This window comes from Aristolochia californica, unplaced genomic scaffold, assembly GCF_029961685.1.
Source record: "Aristolochia californica isolate CCGP_79_NKW_82.1479 unplaced genomic scaffold, dmAriCali1.0.hap1 SCAF_3, whole genome shotgun sequence".
Lineage (NCBI taxonomy): Eukaryota > Viridiplantae > Streptophyta > Magnoliopsida > Piperales > Aristolochiaceae > Aristolochia > Aristolochia californica.
The window spans coordinates 44971089-44992779 of NW_027181992.1; the positions used below are offsets into that span (position 1 = coordinate 44971089).

Here is a 21691-nt window from a genome sequence, read left to right on the forward strand (position 1 = left end):
AGAACTAGCAATGATGAAAGGTCGTATCAGTTAACAGGATGAGATGATTCAATGGCTTGTGATTGAGTTCACTAAGATGAGACAGTTTATGATTGCTAGAGATACACTCCCTCCTACATTTGATGGTGCTTTTACCTTATACGAAACAACTCTTCCTCATATTTGTTGATTTAGGTTGATATTCACAGTAATTTTGATGATAACAAAGCTTAAACTAGTACACTAATAAGATATTAAGAATTTTAGGAAAGGAAAATGCACTTACCTTTCAGAGACATCATTCAAGGTCTATAAGGAAGAACCAATAAAATCAATACAAGAAGACCTCAAGCACAAAATGAAGGATAAGTCACTTGAAGAAAAAAACACATGAGAAGACTCAAGCTTGAAGATTTTGAGGACTAGAGTCAAAAGGCTAGTGCTATTATATTTTGGAGCTTTAGAACATATTGTTTTCCTATAACCTTATTTTAACTCATCATTCAAATGTTTTTGAAATATGTTTTTAGCCTTTTCACTCTTAAACTTTTATTATAGAAGGAACATAACTACATGTATGATCGATTAATCAAAGATTAGTAAGGCTTCTTGCACAAGGTATGATTGATCAACTAGAATACAGAATTTGTGTTTTAAAATTGAAGGTCAATAAATAGGCTAAAAAATTAAAAAAATAAAGTTGTTGGATTCAATTGATCAATAAATTCTATAAGTAGGATCTATCAACGAATCAAGAAAATTCAAAAAATAAAGTTGGTTGGAGTAGATTGATCAATCAATGCTAGAAGCATGATCTATCAATCCAAACACAGAAAGTTTTGACTATTCCCCAACTTTCTAAAGTAGCTAGTTGGGCTTTGAGTTTATCCTTGAGCATTAATTGCAATCTATGAGCCCTTCTTTACATGAGAATCCTTCACAATTTTGAGAAAAAAAATTTCGGAGTGTTCTATGAAAAGCGAGAGGCTCTAAGCTCTTATTTTTCAAATTCCTTTTAACCTTCTCAATTACATATGAATTGCTTATCCTATTGGAAGCTCCAAATGCACTTCATGCTCAAAGTTTGGATGCTTGGCCTCAACAGAAGAAGCATGTTTCTCCAAGAGCAAAAGGTGTAAATCGTTTTTAATTTTATTTGAGAGGCTATTCTATAGCCTTGAATTCTAGAAGGAAGACATTGTAGAGCAATGAATCTAGAAAGTGAATGTTGACTAGTGTCGGAATCTAATTGTATTGGATCTCTTGGGGAGAGATTGAGAATAGTGTAATCAGGTATTACACTTGGCATGAGAAAACCAAAATCTCTTTGTACTTTTCTACAAGGAACTAAATTAGTGGAAATTTCTCAAGCAATGGTTATTGGGAGGTGACTACCACTAGGAAAACATCGATAACAAAAAATTGTATTCAATCATGGTTATGTCTCTGTTCTTTGAATTGCTACTTGTTTCATTCGCACACACCAAAATGTTTTAAAGTTTTAATTAACCTCCCCCCTTGCTCTTGAGATACCACTTGGGCCAACAACATGATCCTCTGTTACGAACCCTAGTTGTGAGACGGGTTAGGCCATGTTGGCAACAATGGATAGAATAATAATAAGATGATACTCTTATGTGAGCCTAGTAGGATCGAGTCATAAGTTAGTACTCCTTCAAATTCTACTTATGTCCAATAGAAGAGTTCAAGGTGGAGCAAAAGGCCAACAAAGAAGTGGTGACAAGTGCTACCAAATTAGTTGAGGGCAAAATTAGTAGAAGATGCCCAAGAAAAGTGGCACCACCTATCCAACGGCAAAAGAGTCAAGAAAGACTTTAGAAGAGGAGGCACCAACTCCCCCATGAGCAGAATTGTCTAAGATAACTGCATAAGAAAGGCCCTCTCAGAGGAAGACTCTAAAAGCGTCTAGGTTCTATGTATTGCTTGGAGTACAATCGAAGGGACATCCAACTCTTACTCCCAGAGACGGGAAATAGTAAAAGTTGCTCTTGTCTCAAGTCTATAAATTTTAAGTTCTTCGAGCCTCGTAATCATTCGATTTCAATTAAAAAAAAAAAACCCATTTTATCTAACTTTAGCTAACCTTATCAGCTTTAACCAACCCTTAGGAATTTGACTGCCTTCTAGAGAACCAGCTGGTTCAACACTGAAACTGCTCTTCACCGAAAACACCGCATTAAAAACAACTATGTCTGCAACTCGATTAGGACAAGTATCAACTCAATTTGTCATCTCCTTATAAATAATTCATCCCATCCAACAGAAGCTAAATGACGTGTTTTGCTTTGTCAAAAAAACCAGTAACATCACTTTATCACTCCCAACCGCCATTAATGGACTTTTACATCTTGCAAACGTCAAATACCATCGAATACAGCAGACTCTTTATTACCAGCAAACCCACTTTGACGAGATAAAGAAACACAGTCCTCGTCCTCTCTCACTCATTCTCTCTCACACACTGGCAAACATCAAGATCTCTTACACAGTACATTTCTCTCTCTCTCTCTCTCTCAGTGATTACGCATATGCATCTGGGTTGGCTTGGAGATGGCCTTCGATGGCCTTGGTCTGACCCAGAACTCCTCCGACGATGTTATCCGCATCTTCTTGGCTCAGTGGGCTATCGCCAAGGGTGTCATAATCAATTTTCACAGTCGTCTTGGTACCCCTTTCACTCGTTGCTTCCATTTTAACCTCGAAGTTGCAGGACTTGAGTTTGGTTCCTATGTCCCTTCCCTTCCACGACACAGAATTTAAAGACGTAATTCTCGTTATCCACCTGCTCTCCCTTGTGCTTCACATATTTAATGTCCTTCAAAGCTGCATTTATCGACAAGAATCAAGAAACAACAAAATACGTTTACCTTCCATGATCAGATTCTAAAGGTGCACACTGTTATAATATAGAGGAACCAACCTGGGCCAAAGTTGAGTTGTGTCACAGAGCCGACTCCACCATCGCCTTCCGGGAGAACTATGCTTTCTACCTGGTCGGGGATGAGCTTCGGAATCAAGTTCCGGGTGTCGACGGAGGCCTTCCATAGCCTAGCAGGAGCGACTGGAGCGACTGATACCTGAGAATGGCTACCGGCAACCATGTTTGAAGCTTGTGGGTGTGATGAGAAACTGGAAGAAGACTCGAGGAGGCAGGTTGTGTGAGCTTCGTTGAGAGAAGAACGAAGTGAGAAGACTATTTATAAGCCACTTGGGGAACAATATCTGGCTATTATCCATTTTCAAAAGAACTGAAACTTTGTTTTTCAATGAGTAGATAATGTCAAAGATTTTGTTCGCAGATGCAACAAACGTTGATCAAGGACTTGGTCTATTGAGCTTAGGAATGAAGAATAATTTTGTCGTGATTATTATTGATCAGGTGTAAATTATTTATAGAATTACACAGAGATTGTAGGTGATTAGGACTCTACAATTTGAGTTTATCTCTAACTCAATCACTAATTATCTTTATCTCTATCATTATTTTTATATCTATCACTATGTTTATCTTTATCTCTATCATGCCCCTGCAAGATGGAGTTCCAAGAGGAGAGTCCAATCTTGATCTTAAAAAAGAGCAGAATATTCTTAGAAGTGGTTTTGAGAGAGCAGCGACACTGGTAGCGACTGAGTAGAGCTATGGCACTGGAAGCGGTTAGGACAGACGAAATCGCATCATCCGGAGGAAGAGCAGTGGCATTGGAGGCGGCTGGGGAGAACGGAATCGCATCGTCTGGTGGAAGAGCAATTGCACTGGAGGTGGCTGGTGCGGTCGGAATTTCATCATCTGGTGGGAGAGTAGAAGCACTGGTGGCAGCTGGTGTGGACGAAATTGCATCGTCCGATAGAAGAGTAGCGGCACTGGAGGCGGTTGGTGCGAACAGAATTGCATCGTCCAATGGAAGAGCAACGGCACTGGAGGCGGCTGGAGCAAACAGAATTGCATTGTCCGGTGGAAGAGCAGTGGCACTAGAGGTGGGGCGGATGGAATCACATCATCCGAATAGAGTTTTTTTTTTATAATAAAAAAAATGCCGCACATGCGAAACTCACATGTGTGAAAGCCCAAGTGCGAGTTAGCATGTTGCTCACGTACGTGTGTGGGACAACGCGTCCAAGGGAGAAATAATTTTTCCCCTTGAACTTTGGTCATCTCGGTGCTGCAGAGACGAGTGGCGCCAGTAGGCTGGGGGCAGACGGTGCTGTGGCCGGAGGGGCGAACGGTTGCGACAGCTAGCGGGATGCGATAGTGGGGTCGAACGATTTCGGAGGGAAATCGGCGACCAGAGAAAAGAGACAGAAGATCAAGCGGGGGGGAGGATCTGTGCGGCGCCGGCTGGCTGGGGGGCGGTCGAAACTGTGGTCGGAGGGTCGACGGTGATGGCAAGACAGAATCAGGACAACGACAGAGGTGGCGACAACGTCGGGAGAGATGAGTTGGAGAGACGAGGGGTTCAGCGCGGGTAGGAAGGGGGGGGAGGAGGAAGAACTCTGGGCGTTCGGCACTGTGGCCTTCGGGGTGAATGGCGGAGACGACGGTGGCTTCAGGGGGAGGGGGATAAAATAGGGCGGTCGAGAGAGATTATGGTGGGGCGCTTGCGAGGGAGTTTTCGGCCGAGTAGACGGCGGTGGCAGCAGGGTGATGACAACGAGGATGTCGGAGGAAGCGATGGGGGAAATTATTCTTTTGTTCTTTTTTTTTTCTAAAATACCTCCGGAGAGATTGCATTGAGAAAGGTAAAAGAAAATATCAAGTATGGGCGGCGGCAATGGGCTGCTGCTATGGAGAATGCTTCTGATAAAGATTTCCAACGACGACAGACAAGTTCTGATTAATCGATCGAAAGATCTGATACCATATTGTGCTTAGGAATGAAGAATAATATTGTCATGATTATTATTGATCAGGTGTAAACTATTTATAGAATTAAACAGAGATTGTAGGTGATTAGGACTCTACAATTTGAGTCTATCTCTAATTCAATATCTAGTTATCTTTATCTCTATCATTATCTTTAATCTATCACTATGTTTATATTTATCTCTATCATGGTCAATTAAGATGGTTTTCAAGTTTCAAGACACATTAAATAAAGATCCGAAGATGCCATATGTGTCACTATGCTCATGGAACGAATAATTAGATCTTCACCTACTGTGTTGTGCACAAGGAAAATGAACTCGTCTTTATTTGAAATATATAAAAAATGATGAAAGCTTGGGTCAAGGATGAATATCTCTGGTCATGCTATGGAACTCTTGGCAAATAATTAGATTTTTTTTAAATCATGTAAATTATAGGAGAACTATTGCTGCACTCTTGTTGTTAAAAGTGTACTCCAATTGTTTGCTTGCTTCCATTTCTTCATCAATTATTTTCTGAAGTTCTCCAAGTTTTGCAATATAAATTCCTCGTTTACTTGACAAACATGGCTAACAATTCAAGTAAGTCTCTTATTTTTTTTGCTGAATTGAGAAAAAATGATTTCTTAAATATCACAACCATATCCTTTAAAGGTCCATCTAATTATCCTTCGTGGTCATAGTTTGTGAAATATCTTTTAGTTCCAAGAGATCATGTTGGACATTTGAACCAAACCATCTCCACATATTAATGAAGAAGATCCATCATACCAAAAATGGTTAAAAGAGGATACTTTGCTTATAAGTTGGTTAATAAATAACATGGAAGAGCCCAACATGTCTGGGATACTTGTGCTAAAATATACTCTACTCCTGGCACTCTTTACAATATTTAAAATATTTTTTTGGAGATGTATACTACCAAGCAAGGAGATAATCTTAATGAGGCTAGATTCAACCACCGCTTCACCCTTGAAGAGATCACTCTTGAGCCCGAGCAAGCAGACCCCTTTCCTTGTTAGTAGATCCTCCTCCTCCCCTCAAACTTATGCCTTTTGGTCCATCTCATGAGTCCTCTCATCTTTTAGTCTTGTTTTTTATGGCCTCCTTCATCCCCAATTGGTCCAGGCTTGTTTGAAAGTTCTCATAGCCTTGCCTGGGGTTAGTTGAGTCCGACCTCTAAACCTATCACATCTTCAAGCCATGCAGTCCAGATCTACTTTTCTCTTGGCTGCTAGCTCCATGCCTATGACAAGAGAATCTGAATCTACAAAATGCAAATTCTAATATTTTGCTTGGTTCAAAGGACTTCTTCAAGATTGGAAGCTTGCACAACCATATGCAACCAACGTTGTAGTCGAATAAAACAATGAGAATTACTTGTTTCAGCCATCTGCCATACAAATTTAAGCCCTACCAAGATCATAAGTCCTCAATTCTATTGTTAGGCCTTCATTTGATGACATTTGTGCTAGTGTGCTCAGAATTTCAGCAAAGGCAATAGATTCATAACCCATAGCATAAAAATATTCTACCATGTTCTCCCAAGGGAGAGGAAGTGGCATTATTAGATGAGGCTAAGGACAAGGTAGTAGAAGTCGCCGAGGAAGAGGAAGAAGTAATTTCAAATCGACACCCTTTAGGTCATGAACTTATATTGGTTTATCTAACCATGCGGTAGAAAGATGTTGGAAGCTACATGGGAAACCAATTTTTTTTAAATCATACAACCACGACAAATCATGCAACCATCAATGCAATTGAATAAGAAAAAGAAAACCCTCTTGAATCTTTGAAGGGTAATGTAACCCTAATAGAAGAAGAATATGATCTCCTACAAAAACTTAAAAGTATAATGACCTCATTCAATAGTGCTCCTAATACGACAATTGCCATTATAAGTATGTCTATTTTTTCTCATGTGCTAGCCTTTATCTTGGATCATTGACTTTGGAGACTTTAAACATCTCCTGATAAAAAAATGGAAATTTGTTGATGGATCTCAAACCAAAGTTCAAGTTTTGGGTACATCCATTGTATTGCCTTCTTTATCATTGTGAAATGTTTTAATTTTTCCTCAATTTTCATTAAGTCACATGTTTGTTAACCAGTTAATAAAAAAAAAATTGTGACTCTTTACCCGTCTAACTATTCTTTCCAGTACACCTAGACAAAATGGGTGATCGGTCGAGGCCAAGAGAAAGGAGACCATTATTTCTTGGGAAATTACATCATCTCAATTGTGGCTTCATCCAACAAACATGCTTGCAGTGGCATAATTGACTTGGTCATCCCTTGTCAAACTCTACAATTTTTCGTTCCTTCTTTAAAGTCGACTATAAGTTTACCTTGTGAATTTTGTAAATTGGGTAAACACCATAGAATAGTGTTTTTCTTCTTTCTTTGATACATTTAGTGCAAGGTTTTTATTCATTCCAAAATGAATCAAAATATCAAAGCAAAACTCCAAAACGCAAAGAAACAACCTATTGAACATTCATGTGGCTCGAAGTCATTTGTTTAGATTTTTTGTGAGATGGTATGCATAACATATTGGTCTCAAGATCCCCATTGAGATGATATTTATGACAACAAACACTTAAGTTACTAATGGTAGGCATTAGTATGCTTTGAAATATGCAAAAGCCCCAAATAGAATTTCTGGTAACATATCCATTTAATCGACAGAAGACCATCCAAACACCCATTAAAAAGGGAAGAAGTAATTCAAGCAAGAAAGCACATCATCAAAATATCTCAACAACAACCATTTAATTACATAAGAGAGAGAGAGAGAGAACTCACAAGAAGCCTCTGTACAAGGTGGTGTTTGAATGAGTAAGAAGGAAGCTTAGTACAACAAGCAAGTAAGTCCATCCATTTGGACAAAACAATTTCATTCTTTCAACCAGCAAGAGACAGAAGACATGTCAATGGGACACACATGGATGGGCTTAAGCGGGCTTACTATGTCCAAATTTAACAAGACCAAATATTGGAGAAGGTGGTAGAGGCTTAAAAGGTAGGTTACTCAGTTGAGCTATGATGAGATAGTGATATTGGTCATTAGAGTTGGCTCTTAGAGGGGGATGGGTATAGGTGCACTCCACCCTCCCACATCTTGGGGTTCAAGTTCACACAGTTTTGTAGCCACGACAACAAACTTAGACAAGACAAATGAAGAACTAGGAATGATGAAATGTCAATGAGTCAGCAGGATGAGATGATTCAATGGCTTGTGATTGAGTTCACTCAGATGAGACAATTTATGATTGCTAGAGATACACTCTCTCCTACATTTGATGGTGCTTTCCCCTTATACCGAACAACTCCTCCTCACATGTTTGATTTAGGTTGATATTCACAATAATTTTGATGATAACAAAGCTTAAACTAGTACACTAATACGATGTTAATAATTTTAGGAAAGGAAAATGCACTTACCTTTCAAAGACATCATTCAAGGTCTATGAGGAAGAACCAATAAAATCAACACAAGAAGACCTCAAGCACAAAAAGAAGGATAAGTCACTTGAAGAAAAAAACACCTAAGAAGACTCAAGCTTGAAGATTTTGAGGACTAGAGTCATAAGGCTAGTACTATTATATTTTGGAGCTTTAGGACATCATGTTTTCTTAAAACCTTTTTTTAACTAATCATTCAAATGTTTTGAATATGTTTTTAGCCTTTTCAAGCTTAAACTTTCATTATGGAAGGAGCATAACTACATGTATGAACTATCAATCAAAGAGTAGCAAGGCTTCGTGAACAAGGTATGATTGATCAACTAGAATACAAAAGTTGTGGTTTAAAATTTATGGTCAATCAACCCCAAACTGATTGATCAATCAATCAGGATGTTGCAGGATTTTTTTTTATAAAGTATGATTGTTTTACATGAATGATCAATAAATAGGCTAAAAACAATTAAAATAATAAAGTTGTTGGATTCAATTGATCAATAAATGATATAGGTAGGATCTATCAACAGATCAAGAAAATTCAAAAAATAAAGTCATGTGAGTTAATTGATCAATCAATGCTAGAAGCAAGATCTATTAATCCAAACACAGAAAGTTTTGACTGTTCTCCAACTTTCTAAAATTGCTAGTTGGGCTATGAGAACCTTTAAGTAGGTGTTTTGAGTTTATCCTTGAGCATTAATTGCAATCTTTACATGAAAATCCTTTTCAATTTTGAAAAAAATTGTTTCGAGTGTTTTTTGAAAAACGAGAGGCTCTAAGCTCTATTTTTCCAAATTCCTTTTAACCTTCTCAATTACATATGAATTGCCTATCCTATTGGAAGCTCCAAATGCACTTCGTGGTCAAAGTTTGGATGCTTGGCCTCAACAAAAGAAGCTTGTTTCTCTAAGAGCAAAAGGTGTAAATTTTTGTTAACTTTTTTGTATTTTAATTTTATTTGAGGGGCTATTCTATAGCCTTGAATTCTAGAAGGAAGACATTTTAGAGCTATGAATCTAGAAAGTGATGTTGACTAGTATCGGAATCTAATTGTATTGGATCTCTTGGGGAGAAATTGAGAATAGTGTAATCAGGTATTACACTTGGCATGAGAGAATCAAAATCTCTTTGTATTTTTCTACAAGGAACTAGATTAGTAGAAATTTCTCAAGCAAAGGTTCTTGGGAGGTGATTACCACTAAGGAAACATCAATAAGAAAAAATTGTGTTCAATTGTGGTTTTGTGTTCGTTCTATGAATTGCTACGTGTTTCATTCACACACACCAAAATGTTTTAAATTTTAAATTAACCTCCACCCTTGCTCTTGAGATACCACTTGGGCCAACAACATGATCTTCTATTACGAACCCTAGTTGTGACATGGGTTAGGCCAGGTTGGCAAAAATGGATAGAATAATAATAAGATTATACTCTTATGTGAGACTAGTAGGATCAGTCATAAGTTAGTACTCCTTAAAATTCAACTTCTGTCCAATAGAAGAGTTCAAGATGGAGCAAAAGGCTAACCAAGAAGTGGAGACAAGTGGTACCAAATTGGTTGAGGGCACAATTAGTAGAAGATGCCCAAGAAAAGTGGCACCACCTAGCCAACGGCAAAAGAGTCAAGAAAGACTTTAGAAGAGGAGGCACCAACTCCCCCATGAGCAGAATTGTCTAAGATAACTGCATAAGAAAGGCCCTCTCAAAGGAAAACTCTAAAAACGTCTAGGTTCTATGTATTGCTTAGAGTACAATCGAAGGGACATCCAACTCTTAGTCCCAGAGAGAGGAAATAGTAAAAGTTGTTTTTGTCTCAAGTCTATAAATTTTAAGTTCTTCGAGCCTTGTAATCATTCGATTTCAATTAAAAACAAAAACCCTTTTATCTAACTTTAGCTAACCTTATCAGCTTTAACCAACCCTTAGGCATTTGACTGATGATAAAAAAAGTCTCTAGGTGGTTAACCCTAGGGTAGTCAATTTACCAATTTACTTGAGTTTTTGTTTACCATTTATTAAATGGAATAAAAATGAAACAAAGTTCTTATCGAATTAGGCATTGGATTGATTTACCCGATTACCGATTATATGTAAGAATAATTGAATAAATTTCTACATACCCTTTGAAATATAATTGAAACCAATATTATCATAACCAACCCAATCTTTGACTCCAAAGAGTGACCAGGTCCATTTTAGGTCAATTAAGTTTGACCGCCTGTTAGAGAACCAGTTGATTCAACAATGAAAGCACCACATTAAAAACAACGATGTCTGCAACTCGATTACGATAAGTGTCAACTCAATTTGTCATCTCCTTATAAGGGGGGGTTAGTAAAAAGATGAAACAAAGATGAAGTTCAAGCGCATTATTCTGTTCATTTGATTAGGCTGTTAGTGGTGAATGAGTGCCTCTTCATTTGAATCACGCAGGTAATCTTCTCAGGCAAAAATCGGGGAATCAAGTTTTAGCCTGATTTTAAAAATCATTCACATGAATCGTCGCACGGGACACATTTCTTCTCCCCTGATGAATTATTTTCCCTCATTTCGCTCTGTTCTCCCTCTCTCTCGGTCTTCCTCTCCCAACGATTTTTTTCGCCCGCTCTCTTCTTCCTCTCGTCATCGCTCTCTACTTCCTCTCATCTTCGCACTCCCTTCGGCTTCTTCTCCGTTCTTATCGTTTTCACATCTATTCTCCCTTCATCATCTTTGCATCTCCCCTCCCTCTCCCTCTCTCGGCCTTCCGATTTCCTTCGATTTAACCCATTCAGTTTTGATTTTCTTCGATTTTGACATTTCGGCTTCGATTTCTGCGATTTTACTTCAATTTCTCCATTCAGCTTCGGTTTTCCCAAAATTTCATAAGGTAAGCCTAAACCCTAATTTTTTTTCAATTGATTTAGTGTTGTATTTGATTTAATTAATTTATGTGCGTAATTTGTTTTGATTGTTGCATAATTGTGGGATTTAGGGTTAGGGTTTATGGTATTTAGGGTTCATTTAATTTCGGGATTAGAGTTAGGCTTTAGTGTATTTAGGGTATAGTTCAAGGTATTTAAGGGTTTAGGGTTTTTTTAGGGCTTAGGCCTTTTTAAAAAAAAATAGGGTTCTCGATTTTTGGGGTGATAGGGTTTAGGGTTTAGGGTTTGGGGATTTTAGGGTTTTTAAGGTCTAGGGTTTAAGGTTTAGGTCTAGGATTAGGGTTTAGGGTTTTTTCAAAAAAAAAATTACGGTTCTCGATTTTTGGGGTGATAGGGTTTAGGGTTAGGGTTTAGTAGTTTGGATTTTTTGTTCCTTTTATTTTTTTAGGGTTATCGGTTTGGGTTTAGGGTTTAGGGTTTAGGGTTTGGGGTGTTTAGTCCAATTCAAACAAGTCTGAGTCACCTACACGGGCGTCCATTAGCAAACGAAACCCGGCCCTCATCACTCACGTGGTACGGTTCGTAGTGATTACGAAGTCATATGGGTCTCTACCAGGGGTGTTTAGTGAATTAGGACATGATGAGTGTGTTTTTGCATTGTTTAGTGCATCTGCAATGGAATTAGTTTGATTAATTTTTAAATAATTTGGAATATTGTTGAATATTTTTGATGTGCTAAGGAATGATCTGGCCACGTGGTGAGGAGATTTTAGTGTTATAAATATCCACCAGATGGTTTTTTTTTTTTTTTTTGTTATTGTTTGTGTTTCCATGTGTCCCTATGACGGGTAAAGGTTGTCTGATAAAAAAAATTCATGAGGACCATCTCGGATTTAGATTACAAATGGTTGGGGAAAGACACCAAACTCCTTGATCATATGATAGCGATGATCTTGTGGATGAAGATAGCCTATCAACAAACATGCGGAGGCGGCGTGCATTAAAATCCACAAGAGCCGCACAATTTCGATATGCCATGGCGATTAGCGTGTAGAATGATCATTGATGGTTGTATCTTATTGTTTTTGAACATGTATTTTGTTGTTCGTATGTATTAAACTAGTAAGTTGATGATTTTAATATTAAATGCATGAACTCGTTGTTATTTTTGAAGGCATAAACGTTTACTTTTATGCTATAAATTGTGAACTATTACGCGTAACTCGGTTCATTTTCAAGCATTTTTTTAAGTTAATTAATTTTATCCTAGTTTATTAATAAAATAATATATTTATTTATTAATTTTATTACTATATTAAATTATAAATTTAAGACTGGTAATTAAAATATTGTTAAAGAGAGCATTTGATCATTTATTTGGGTTTAATTATCTCATTTTTATAATTAATTAAACTAATTATTATTATTTTATAAAAATATATTATTAATTAATAGTACGTAAAAAATCCATCTTCTATTATTAGTAAAATAATTTTTTTTATTTATTCAGTTCAATTAATGAATTAATTAATTTATTATATTCGTTATTTTTTATTATTTATTTATTTTTTATAAATTATTCTTGTCACACGTAATTATTATATTAATTTATATAAATTGTTATCATTAAGCAATATAATATAGTCTTTTATTAATTAGTTTATTAATATATTTTTATACTATACATTAAATCACTTATCTGTAATAACCATATTTATTTTGCTTAATTATTTGTTTAGATATATATTCTATTTAAATATATTATAAAAATTTACTTATTCTCTTGTTTATATTATATTTTTCATTTTAAAATATTAATACTAGAATTAGTTTTCCAGTTCACTTGAACTCGTTTACATTATAACACAAGGATGGGTTGAAGTTAAATTTATTTATTTAAGATAAATTAAAATCTAACTTCATTTCCTATCTAACAAAGCTAAAGTTCGGGCGGCGGCTCAGTGTTACGACGTCGAACGAAAAACTCTTTAGCGACGGCAAAGCAATTCAGTTTTGTGGTATGATTATCGGCGACAATGGCGTTGGTGGTGTGGTTGTCGGCAATGTTTTTCGGCTATGGGATAGTTGTGCGGAGACCGTTGAACCACAGCAGAAAAACCGGGTTTCTGCTCTATTTTTTTTTTCCAACGACTTCTTTTATCCTTCTTGTCGCCGAATTGCTTTGATACCATGTTAATATTTAACATTGCATTCTAATTTTAGGTCTAATTTAGATCCTAAAATCAGGAAAAAATCACGAAAATAATTCGTAACCTACAATTAAGCAAAGAAATTTACAAGACTCCATGAATTTACAGCTCCAAAGAGTGACACCATAGAATTGGGTAAATTGGGTAAACACCATAGAATAGTGTTTTTCTTCTTTATTTGATACATTTAGTGCAAAATTTTTATTCATTCCAAAATGAATCAAAATATCAAAGCAAAACTCCAAAAATGCAAAGAAACAATCTATTGGACATTCGTGTGGCTCGAAGTCATTTGTTTAGATTTTTTGTGAGATGGTATGCATAATATATTGGTCTCAAGATCCCCATTGAGATGATTTTTATGACAACAAACACTTAAGTTACTAATGGTAGACATTAGTCTGCTTTGAACTATGCAAAAGCCCCAAATAGAATTTCTAGTAACATATCCATTCAATCGACAAAAGACCATCCAAACACCCATTAAAAAGGGAAGAAGCAACTCATGCAAGAAAGCACACCATCAAAATATCTTAACAACAGCCATTTAATTACGTAAGACAGAGAGAGAGAGAGAGAGAGAGAGAAGTCACAAGAAGCCTCTTTACAAGGTGGTGTTTGAATGACTAAGAAGGATGATTAGAACAGCAAGCAAGTAAGTCCATCCATTTGGATAAAACAAACTCATTCTTTCAACCGGCAAGAGACAGAAGACAAGTCAATGGGACACACAAGGATGGGCTTAAGAAGGCTTACTATGTCCGAATTTAACAAGACCAAATTGGAGAAGGTGGTAGAGGCTTAAAAGGTAGGTTGCTCAGTTGAGCTATGCTGAGATAGTGATATTGGTCATTAGAGTTGGCTCTTAGAGGGGGATGCGTTTAGGTGCACTGCACGCTCCCACATCTTGGGGTTCAAGTTCACACAGTTTTGTAGCCACGACAACAAACTTAGACAAGACAAATGAAGAACTAGGAATGATGAAATGCCGTATGAGTCAATAGGTTGAGATGATTCAATGGCTTGTGATTGAGTTCACTCAGATGAGACAATTTATGATTGCTAGAGATACACTCTCTCCTACATTCGATGGTGCTTTCGCCTTATACCAAACAACTCTTCCTCATAAGTTTTGATTTAGGTTGATATTCACTTTACTTATGATGATAACAATGGTTAAACTAGTACACTAATAAGATGTTAATAATTTTAGGAGAGGAAAATGCACTTACCTTTCAGAGACATCATTCAAAGTCTATGAGGAAGAACCAATAAAATCAGCACAAGAAGACCTCAAGCACAAAATGAAGGATAAGTCACTTGAAGAAAAAAACACCTAAGAAGACTCAAGCTTGAAGATTTTGAGGACTAGAGTCAAAGGCTAGTACTATTATATTTTGGAGCTTTAGGACATCATGTTTTCCTAAAACCTTATTTTAACTCATCATTCAAATGTATTGAATATGTTTTTAGCCTTTTCAAGCTTAAACTTTCATTATGGAAGGAGCATAACTACATGTAGGAACAATCAATCAAAGAGTAGCAAGCTTCTTAAACAAGGTATGATTGATCAACCTGAATACAGAAGTTGTGGTTTAAAATTTGTGGTCAATCAACCCCAAACTGATTGATCAATCAATCAGGATGTTGCAGTAATTTTTTTTATAAAGTATGATTGATCTACATGAATGATCAATAAATAGGCTAATAAATTAAAAAAATAAAGTTGTTGGATTCAATTGATCAATAAATGATATAGGTAGGATCTATCAACATATCAAGAAAATTCAAAAAATAAAGTCGTGTCAGTTAATTGATCAATCAATGCTAGAAGCATGATCTATCAATCCAAACACAGAAAGTTTTGACTATTGTCCAACTTTCAAAAATAGGTAGTTGGGATATGAGAACCTTTAAGTAGGTGTTTTGAGTTTATCCTTGAGCATCAATTGCAATCTACGAGCCCTTCTTTACATGAAAATCCTTTTCAATTTTGGAAAAAATTGTTTCGAGTGTTCTTTGAAAAACGAGAGGCTCTAAGCTCTATTTTTCCAAATTCCTTTTAACCTTCTCAATTACATATGAATTGCCTATCCTATTGGAAGCTCCAAATGCACTTCGTTTTCAAAGTTTGGATGCTTGGCCTCAATAAAAGAATCTTGTTTCTCCAAGAGCAAAAGGTGTAAATTTTTGTTTCCCTTTTTGTATTTTAATTTTATTTGAGAGGCTATCCTATAGCCTTGAATTCTAGAAGGAAGACATTTTAGAGCTATGAATCTAGAAAATGATGTTGACTAGTATCGGAATCTAATTGTATTGGATCTCTTGGGGAGAGATTGAGAATAGTGTAATCAGGTATTACACTTGGCATGAGAGAATCAAAATCTCTTTGTACTTTTCTACAAGGAACTAGATTAGTAGAAATTTCTCAAGCAAAAGTTCTTGGGAGGTGACTACCACTAAGGAAACATCAATAACAAAAAATTGTGTTCAATTGTGGTTTTGTGTTCGTTGTATGAATCGCTACTTGTTTCATTCACACACACCAAAATGTTTTAGATTTTTAATTGGCCTCCACCCTTGCTCTTGAGATACCACTTGGGCCAACAACATGATCTTCTGTTACGAACCCTAGTTGTGACACGGGTTAGGCCAGGTTGGAAACAATGGATAGAATAATAATAAGATTATACTCTTATGTGAGATTAGTAGGATCGAGTCATAACTTAGTACTCCTTAAAATTCTACTTATGTCCAATAAAAGAGTTCAAGATGGAGCAAAAGGCCAACAAAGAAGTGGAGACAAGTGGTACCAAATTAGATGAGGGCAAAATTAGTAGAAGATGCCCAAGAAAAGAGGCACCACCGAGTCAAGAAAGACTTTAGAAGAGGAGTCACCAACTCCCCCATGAGCAGAATTGTCTAAGAAAACTGCATAAGAAAGGCCCTCTCAAAGGAAGACTCTAAAAGCGTCTAGGTTATATGTATTGCTTAGAGTACAATCAAAGGGACATCCAACTCTTAGTCCCAAAGAGAGGGAATAGTAAAAGTTGCTTTTGTCTTTAGTCTATACATTTTAAGTTCTTCGAGCCTTGTAATCATTCGATTTCAATTAAAAAACAAAACTTTTATTTAACTTTAGCGAACCTTATCAAGTTTAACCAACCCTTAGGCATTTGGCTGATGATAAAAAAGTCTCTAGGTGGTTAACCCTAAGGTTGTCAATTTTACCAATTTACTTGAGTTTTTGTCTACCATTTATTAAATGGAAAAAAACTGAAACAAAGTTCTAATCGAATTAGGCGTTGGATAGATTTACCCGATTACCGATTATATGTGAGAGTAATTGAATAAATTTCTACATACCCTTTGAAATATAACTGAAACCAATATTATCAAAACCAACCCAATCTTTGACTCCAAAGAGTGACCAGGTCCATTTTAGGTCAATTAAGTTTGACCACTTGCTAGAGAACTAGTTGATTCAACACTGAAAGCACCGCATTAAAAACAACGATGTCTACAACTCGATTACGATACGTATCAACTCAATTTGTCATCTCCTTATCGGGGGGGGGGGGTTAGTCCAAAATGAAACAGAGATGAAGTTCAAGCGCATTATTCTGTTCATTCGATTAGGTTGTTAGTGGTGAATGAGTGCTTCTTCATTTGAATCATGCAGGTAATCTTCTCAGGCAAAAATCGGGGAATCAAGTTTTAGCCTGATTTTGCAAATCATTCACATGAATCGTCGCACGGGACACGTTTCTCCCTCCCCTGATGAATTTTTTTTCCTCATTCGCTCTGCTCTCCCTCTCTCTCTGTCTTCCTCTCCCAACGATTTTTTTTGTCCGCTCTCTTCTTCCTCTCATCTTCGCACTCCCTTCGGCTTCTTCTCCCTTCTTATCGTCTTCGCATCTATTCTCCCTTCATCGTCTTTGCATCTCCCCTCCCTCTCCCTCTCTCCTCTCCCTCTCGGCCTCCATCTCCCTTTTCCCTCTTGCTCTTTTCTTTTCCCCTAAAAATCCTCCCGATTTCTTTTGATTTAACCCATTCATTTTTTATTATCGACATTTCAGTGTCGATTTCTTCGATTTTACTTCGATTTCTCCATTCGGCTTCGATTTTCCCTGAATTTTATAAGGTAAGCCTAAACCCTAATTTTTTTCAATTGATTTAGTGTTGTATTTGATTTAATTAATTTATGTGTATAATTTGTATTGATTGTTGCATAATTGTGGGATTTAGGGTCAGGGTTTATGGTATTTAGGTTTCATTTAATTTTGGGATTAGATTTAGGCTTTAGTGTATTTAGGGTATAGTTCAAGGTATTTAAGGGTTTAGGGTTTATTGTCTATGGTTTTTTTAGGGCTTAGGATTTTTTTTAAAAAATAGAGTTCTCGGTTTTTGGGGTGATAGGGTTTAGGGTTTAGGGTTTGGGGATTTTAGGGTTTTTAAGGTCTAGGGTTTAGGTCTAGGATTAGGGTTTAGGGTTTAGGGTTTTTTCAAAAAAATTACGGTTCTCGATTTTTGGGGTGATTGGGTTTGGGGCTTTTAGTGGTTTTAAGGTCTAGGGTTTAGGGTTCAGGTTCTGGAATTAGGGTTTAGCAGTTTGGTTTGTTTTTTCTTTTTATTTTTTTAGGGTTATCGGTTTGGGTTTAGGGTTTGGGGTGATAGGGTTTAGGGTTTAGGGTTTGGGGTGTGTAGTCGAGTTCAAACAAGTCTGAGTCACCTACACGGGCGTCCATTAGAAAACGAAACCCGGCCCCCATCACTCACGTGGTACGGTTCGTAGTGACTACGAAGTCATATGGGTCTCTACCAGGGGTGTTTAGTGAATTAGAACTTGATGAGTGTGTTTTTGCATTGTTTAGTGCATCTGCAATGGAATTAGTTTAATTAATTTTGAAATATTTTGGAATATTGTTGAATATTTTTGAAGTGCTAAGGAATGATCTTGCCATGTGGTGAGGAGATTTGAGTGTTATAAATATCCACCACATGGTATTTTTTTTTGTTATTGTTTGTGTTTCCATGTGTCCCTATGATGGGTAAAGGTTGTCAGATAAAAAAAATTTCATGAGGACCTTCTCGGATTTAGATTACAAATGGCTAAGGAAAGACACCAAACTCCTTGATCATATGATAGCGATGATCTTGTGGATGAAGTTAGCCTATCAACAAACATGCGGTGGGGGTGTGCATTAAAATCCACAAAAGCCGCACAATTTCGATATGCCATGGCGACTAGCGTGTGGAATGATCATTGATGGTTGTATCTTATTGTCTTTTAACATGTATTTTGTCGTTCGTATGTACTAAACTAGTAAGTTGATGATTTTAATATTAAATGTATGAACTCGTTGTTATATTCCAAGGCATAAACGTTTACTTTTATGCTATAAATTGTGAACTATTACGAGTAACTCGGTTCATTTTTAAGCATTTTTTTAAGTTAATTAATTTTATACTAGTTTATTAATAAAATAATATATTTATTTATTTAGTTATTTATTATATTAATTTTATTACTATATTAATTTATAAATTTAAGACTGGTAATTAAAATATTGTTAAAGAGAGCATTTGATCAATTATTTTGGTTTAATGATCTCATTTTTATAATTAATTAAACTAATAATTATTATTTTATAAAAATATATTATTAATTAATAGTACGTAAAAAATCCATCTTCTATTATTAGTAAAATAATTTTTTATTTATTCAGTTCAATTAATGAATTAATTAATTTATTATATTCGTTATTTTTTATTATTTATTTATTTTTTATAAATTATTCTTGTCACATGTAATTATTATATTAATTTATAATAAAATATAATCATTAAGCAATTAAATATAGTCTTTTATTAATTAGTTTATTAATATATTTTTATACTACACATTAAATCACTTATTTGTAGTAACCATATTTATTTTGCTTAATTATTTGTTTAGATATATATTCTATTTAAATATATTATAAAATTTTACTCATTCTCTTGTTTATATTATGTTTTTCATTTTAAAATACTAATACTAGAATATGTTTTCCAGTTCACTTGAACTCGTTTACACTATAACACAAGGATGAGTTGAAGTTAAATTAATTTATTTTAGATAAATTAAAGTCTAACTTCATTTCCTATCTAACAAAGCTAAAGTTCGGGCAACGGCTCAGTGTTACGACGACGAACGAAAAACTCTTCGGCAACGGCAGAGCATCTTCAGTTTCGTGGTATCATCGTCGGTGACAACAGGGTTGGTGGTGCGGTTGTCGGCAACGTTCTTCGGCTACGAGATAGTTGTGCGGAGATCGTCGAACCACAGCAGAAAAATCGAGTTCTGCTCTATTTTTTTTCCAGCGACATCTCTTCCCCTTCCAGTCGCCGAATTTCTCTGATACCATGTCAATATTTAACATTGCATTCTAATTTTAGGTCTAATTTAGATCCTAAAATTAAAAAAAAATCACGAAAATAATTAGTTTCCTACAATCAAGCAAAGAAATTTACAAGACTCCATGAATTTACTGCTCCAAAGATTGACCAGGTCCATTTCACTCCATGAATTTACAGCTCCAAAGAGTGACCAGGTCCATTTCAGATCAATTAAGTTTGACCGCCTTCTAGAGAACCAGCTGGTTCAACACTGAAACTACTCTTCACCGAAAGCACCGCATTAAAAACAACGATGTCTGCAACTGGATTAGGATAACTATCAACTCAATTTGTCTCCTTATAAATAATTCATCCCATCCAACAGAAGCTACATGACGTGTTTTACTTTGCCAAAATACGAAGAGACAAAAAAACCCAGTGACCTCACTTATCACTCCCAACCGCCATTAGTGGACTTTTACATCTTGCAAACGTCAAATACCGTCGAATACGGCACTCTTTATTACCTGCAAACCCAATTGACGAGATAAAGAAAAACAGTCCTCGTCCTCTCTCACTCAAAATACGAAGAGACAAAAAAACCCAGTAACCTTACTTATCACTCCCAACCGCCATTAGTGGACTTTTACATCTTGCAAACGTCAAATACCATCGAATACGGCACTCTTTATTACCAGCAAACCCACTTGACGAGATAAAGAAACACAGTCCTCGTCCTCTCTCACTCATTCTCTCTCACACACTCGCAAACATCAAGATCTCTTACACTTTACATCTCTCTCTCTCTCTCTCTCAGTGATTACGCATAGGCATCTAGGTTGGCTTGGAGATGGCCTTCGATTGCCTTGGTCTGACCCAGAACTCCTCCGACGATGTTATCCGCATCTTCTTGGCTCAGTGGGCTATCGCCAAGGGTGTCATAATCAACTTTCACAGTCGTCTTGGTACCCCCTTCTTTCGTTGCTTCCATTTTAACCTCGAAGTTGCAGGACTTGAGTTTGGTTCCTATGTCCCCTCCTTCCACGACACTGAACTTAACGACGTAATTCTCGTTATCCACCGCCACTGCCTTGTTCTTCACATATTTAAGGCCCTTCAAAGCTGCATTTATCGACAAGAAACAAGAAACAACAAAATACGGTTACCTTCCATGATCAGATTCTAAAGGTGCACACTGTTATAATATAGAGGCACCAACCTGGGCCGAAGTTGATTTGTATCACAGTGCCGTTTCCACCATTGCCTTCCAAGAGATCTACGCTTTCTATCTGGTCGGGAATGAGCTTCGGAATCAAGTTCCGGGAGTCGGCGGAGGCCTTCCATAGCCTAGCAAGAGCGACTGGAGCGATTGATACCTGAGAATGGCTACCGGCAACCATGTTTGGGGCTTGTGGGTGTGATGAGAAACTGGAAGAAGACTTGAGGAGGTAAGTTGTGTGAGCTTCGTTGAGATACGTTCATTTATAGGCCACTTGGGGAACATTATCTGGCTATTATCCATTTTCAAAAGAACTGAAACTTTGTTTTTCAACGAGCCAGATAATGTCAAGGATTTTGTTCGCAGATGCAACAAACGTTGATCAAGGATTTGGTCAATTAAGACGGCTTTCAAGGTTTGAATACACATAAAGTAAAGATCCAGAGATGCCATCTGCGTCACTGTGCTCATTGAACGAATAATTAACTCTTCACCTACTGCGTTGTGCACAAGGAAATTGAACTCGTCTTTATTAGAAATATATAAAAAATGATGAAAGCTTGGATTAAGGATGAATATCTCTGGTCATGCTTGTGTGAGCTTCATTTCAGACCGTTGTACAAAAAGTTATACAATGAGGTTGATTTGATCATGCCTTTTCATTGATGGATCAATCACCTCCAACAGC

The 21691-nt window shown here is 36.5% G+C and overlaps 3 protein-coding genes across 3 annotated transcripts; 1 reads left to right on the plus strand and 2 right to left on the minus strand.

The window, feature by feature from the left end:
* Positions 1 to 2520: 2520 nt before the first annotated feature.
* LOC137959611 (major strawberry allergen Fra a 1.07-like) lies at positions 2521 to 3101 on the minus strand. The gene is made up of 3 exons (XM_068806967.1): positions 2921 to 3101; positions 2783 to 2823; positions 2521 to 2739 (listed from the first exon to the last, which is right to left on the minus strand). Exons 1-3 carry the CDS (start codon positions 3099 to 3101, stop codon positions 2521 to 2523), a joined length of 441 nt encoding a protein of 146 aa, XP_068663068.1.
* Positions 3102 to 3639: 538 nt separating this feature from the next.
* On the plus strand, positions 3640 to 4250 carry LOC137959612 (uncharacterized). The gene is made up of 2 exons (XM_068806968.1): positions 3640 to 3975; positions 4167 to 4250. The coding sequence occupies exons 1-2, from the start codon at positions 3640 to 3642 to the stop codon at positions 4248 to 4250; spliced, it is 420 nt and encodes a 139-aa protein (XP_068663069.1).
* Positions 4251 to 20451: 16201 nt separating this feature from the next.
* On the minus strand, positions 20452 to 21238 carry LOC137960290 (major pollen allergen Bet v 1-D/H-like). Its single transcript, XM_068807863.1, has 2 exons — positions 21004 to 21238; positions 20452 to 20906 (listed from the first exon to the last, which is right to left on the minus strand). Exons 1-2 carry the CDS (start codon positions 21182 to 21184, stop codon positions 20605 to 20607), a joined length of 483 nt encoding a protein of 160 aa, XP_068663964.1. The 5' UTR covers positions 21185 to 21238; the 3' UTR covers positions 20452 to 20604.
* Positions 21239 to 21691: the final 453 nt, after the last annotated feature.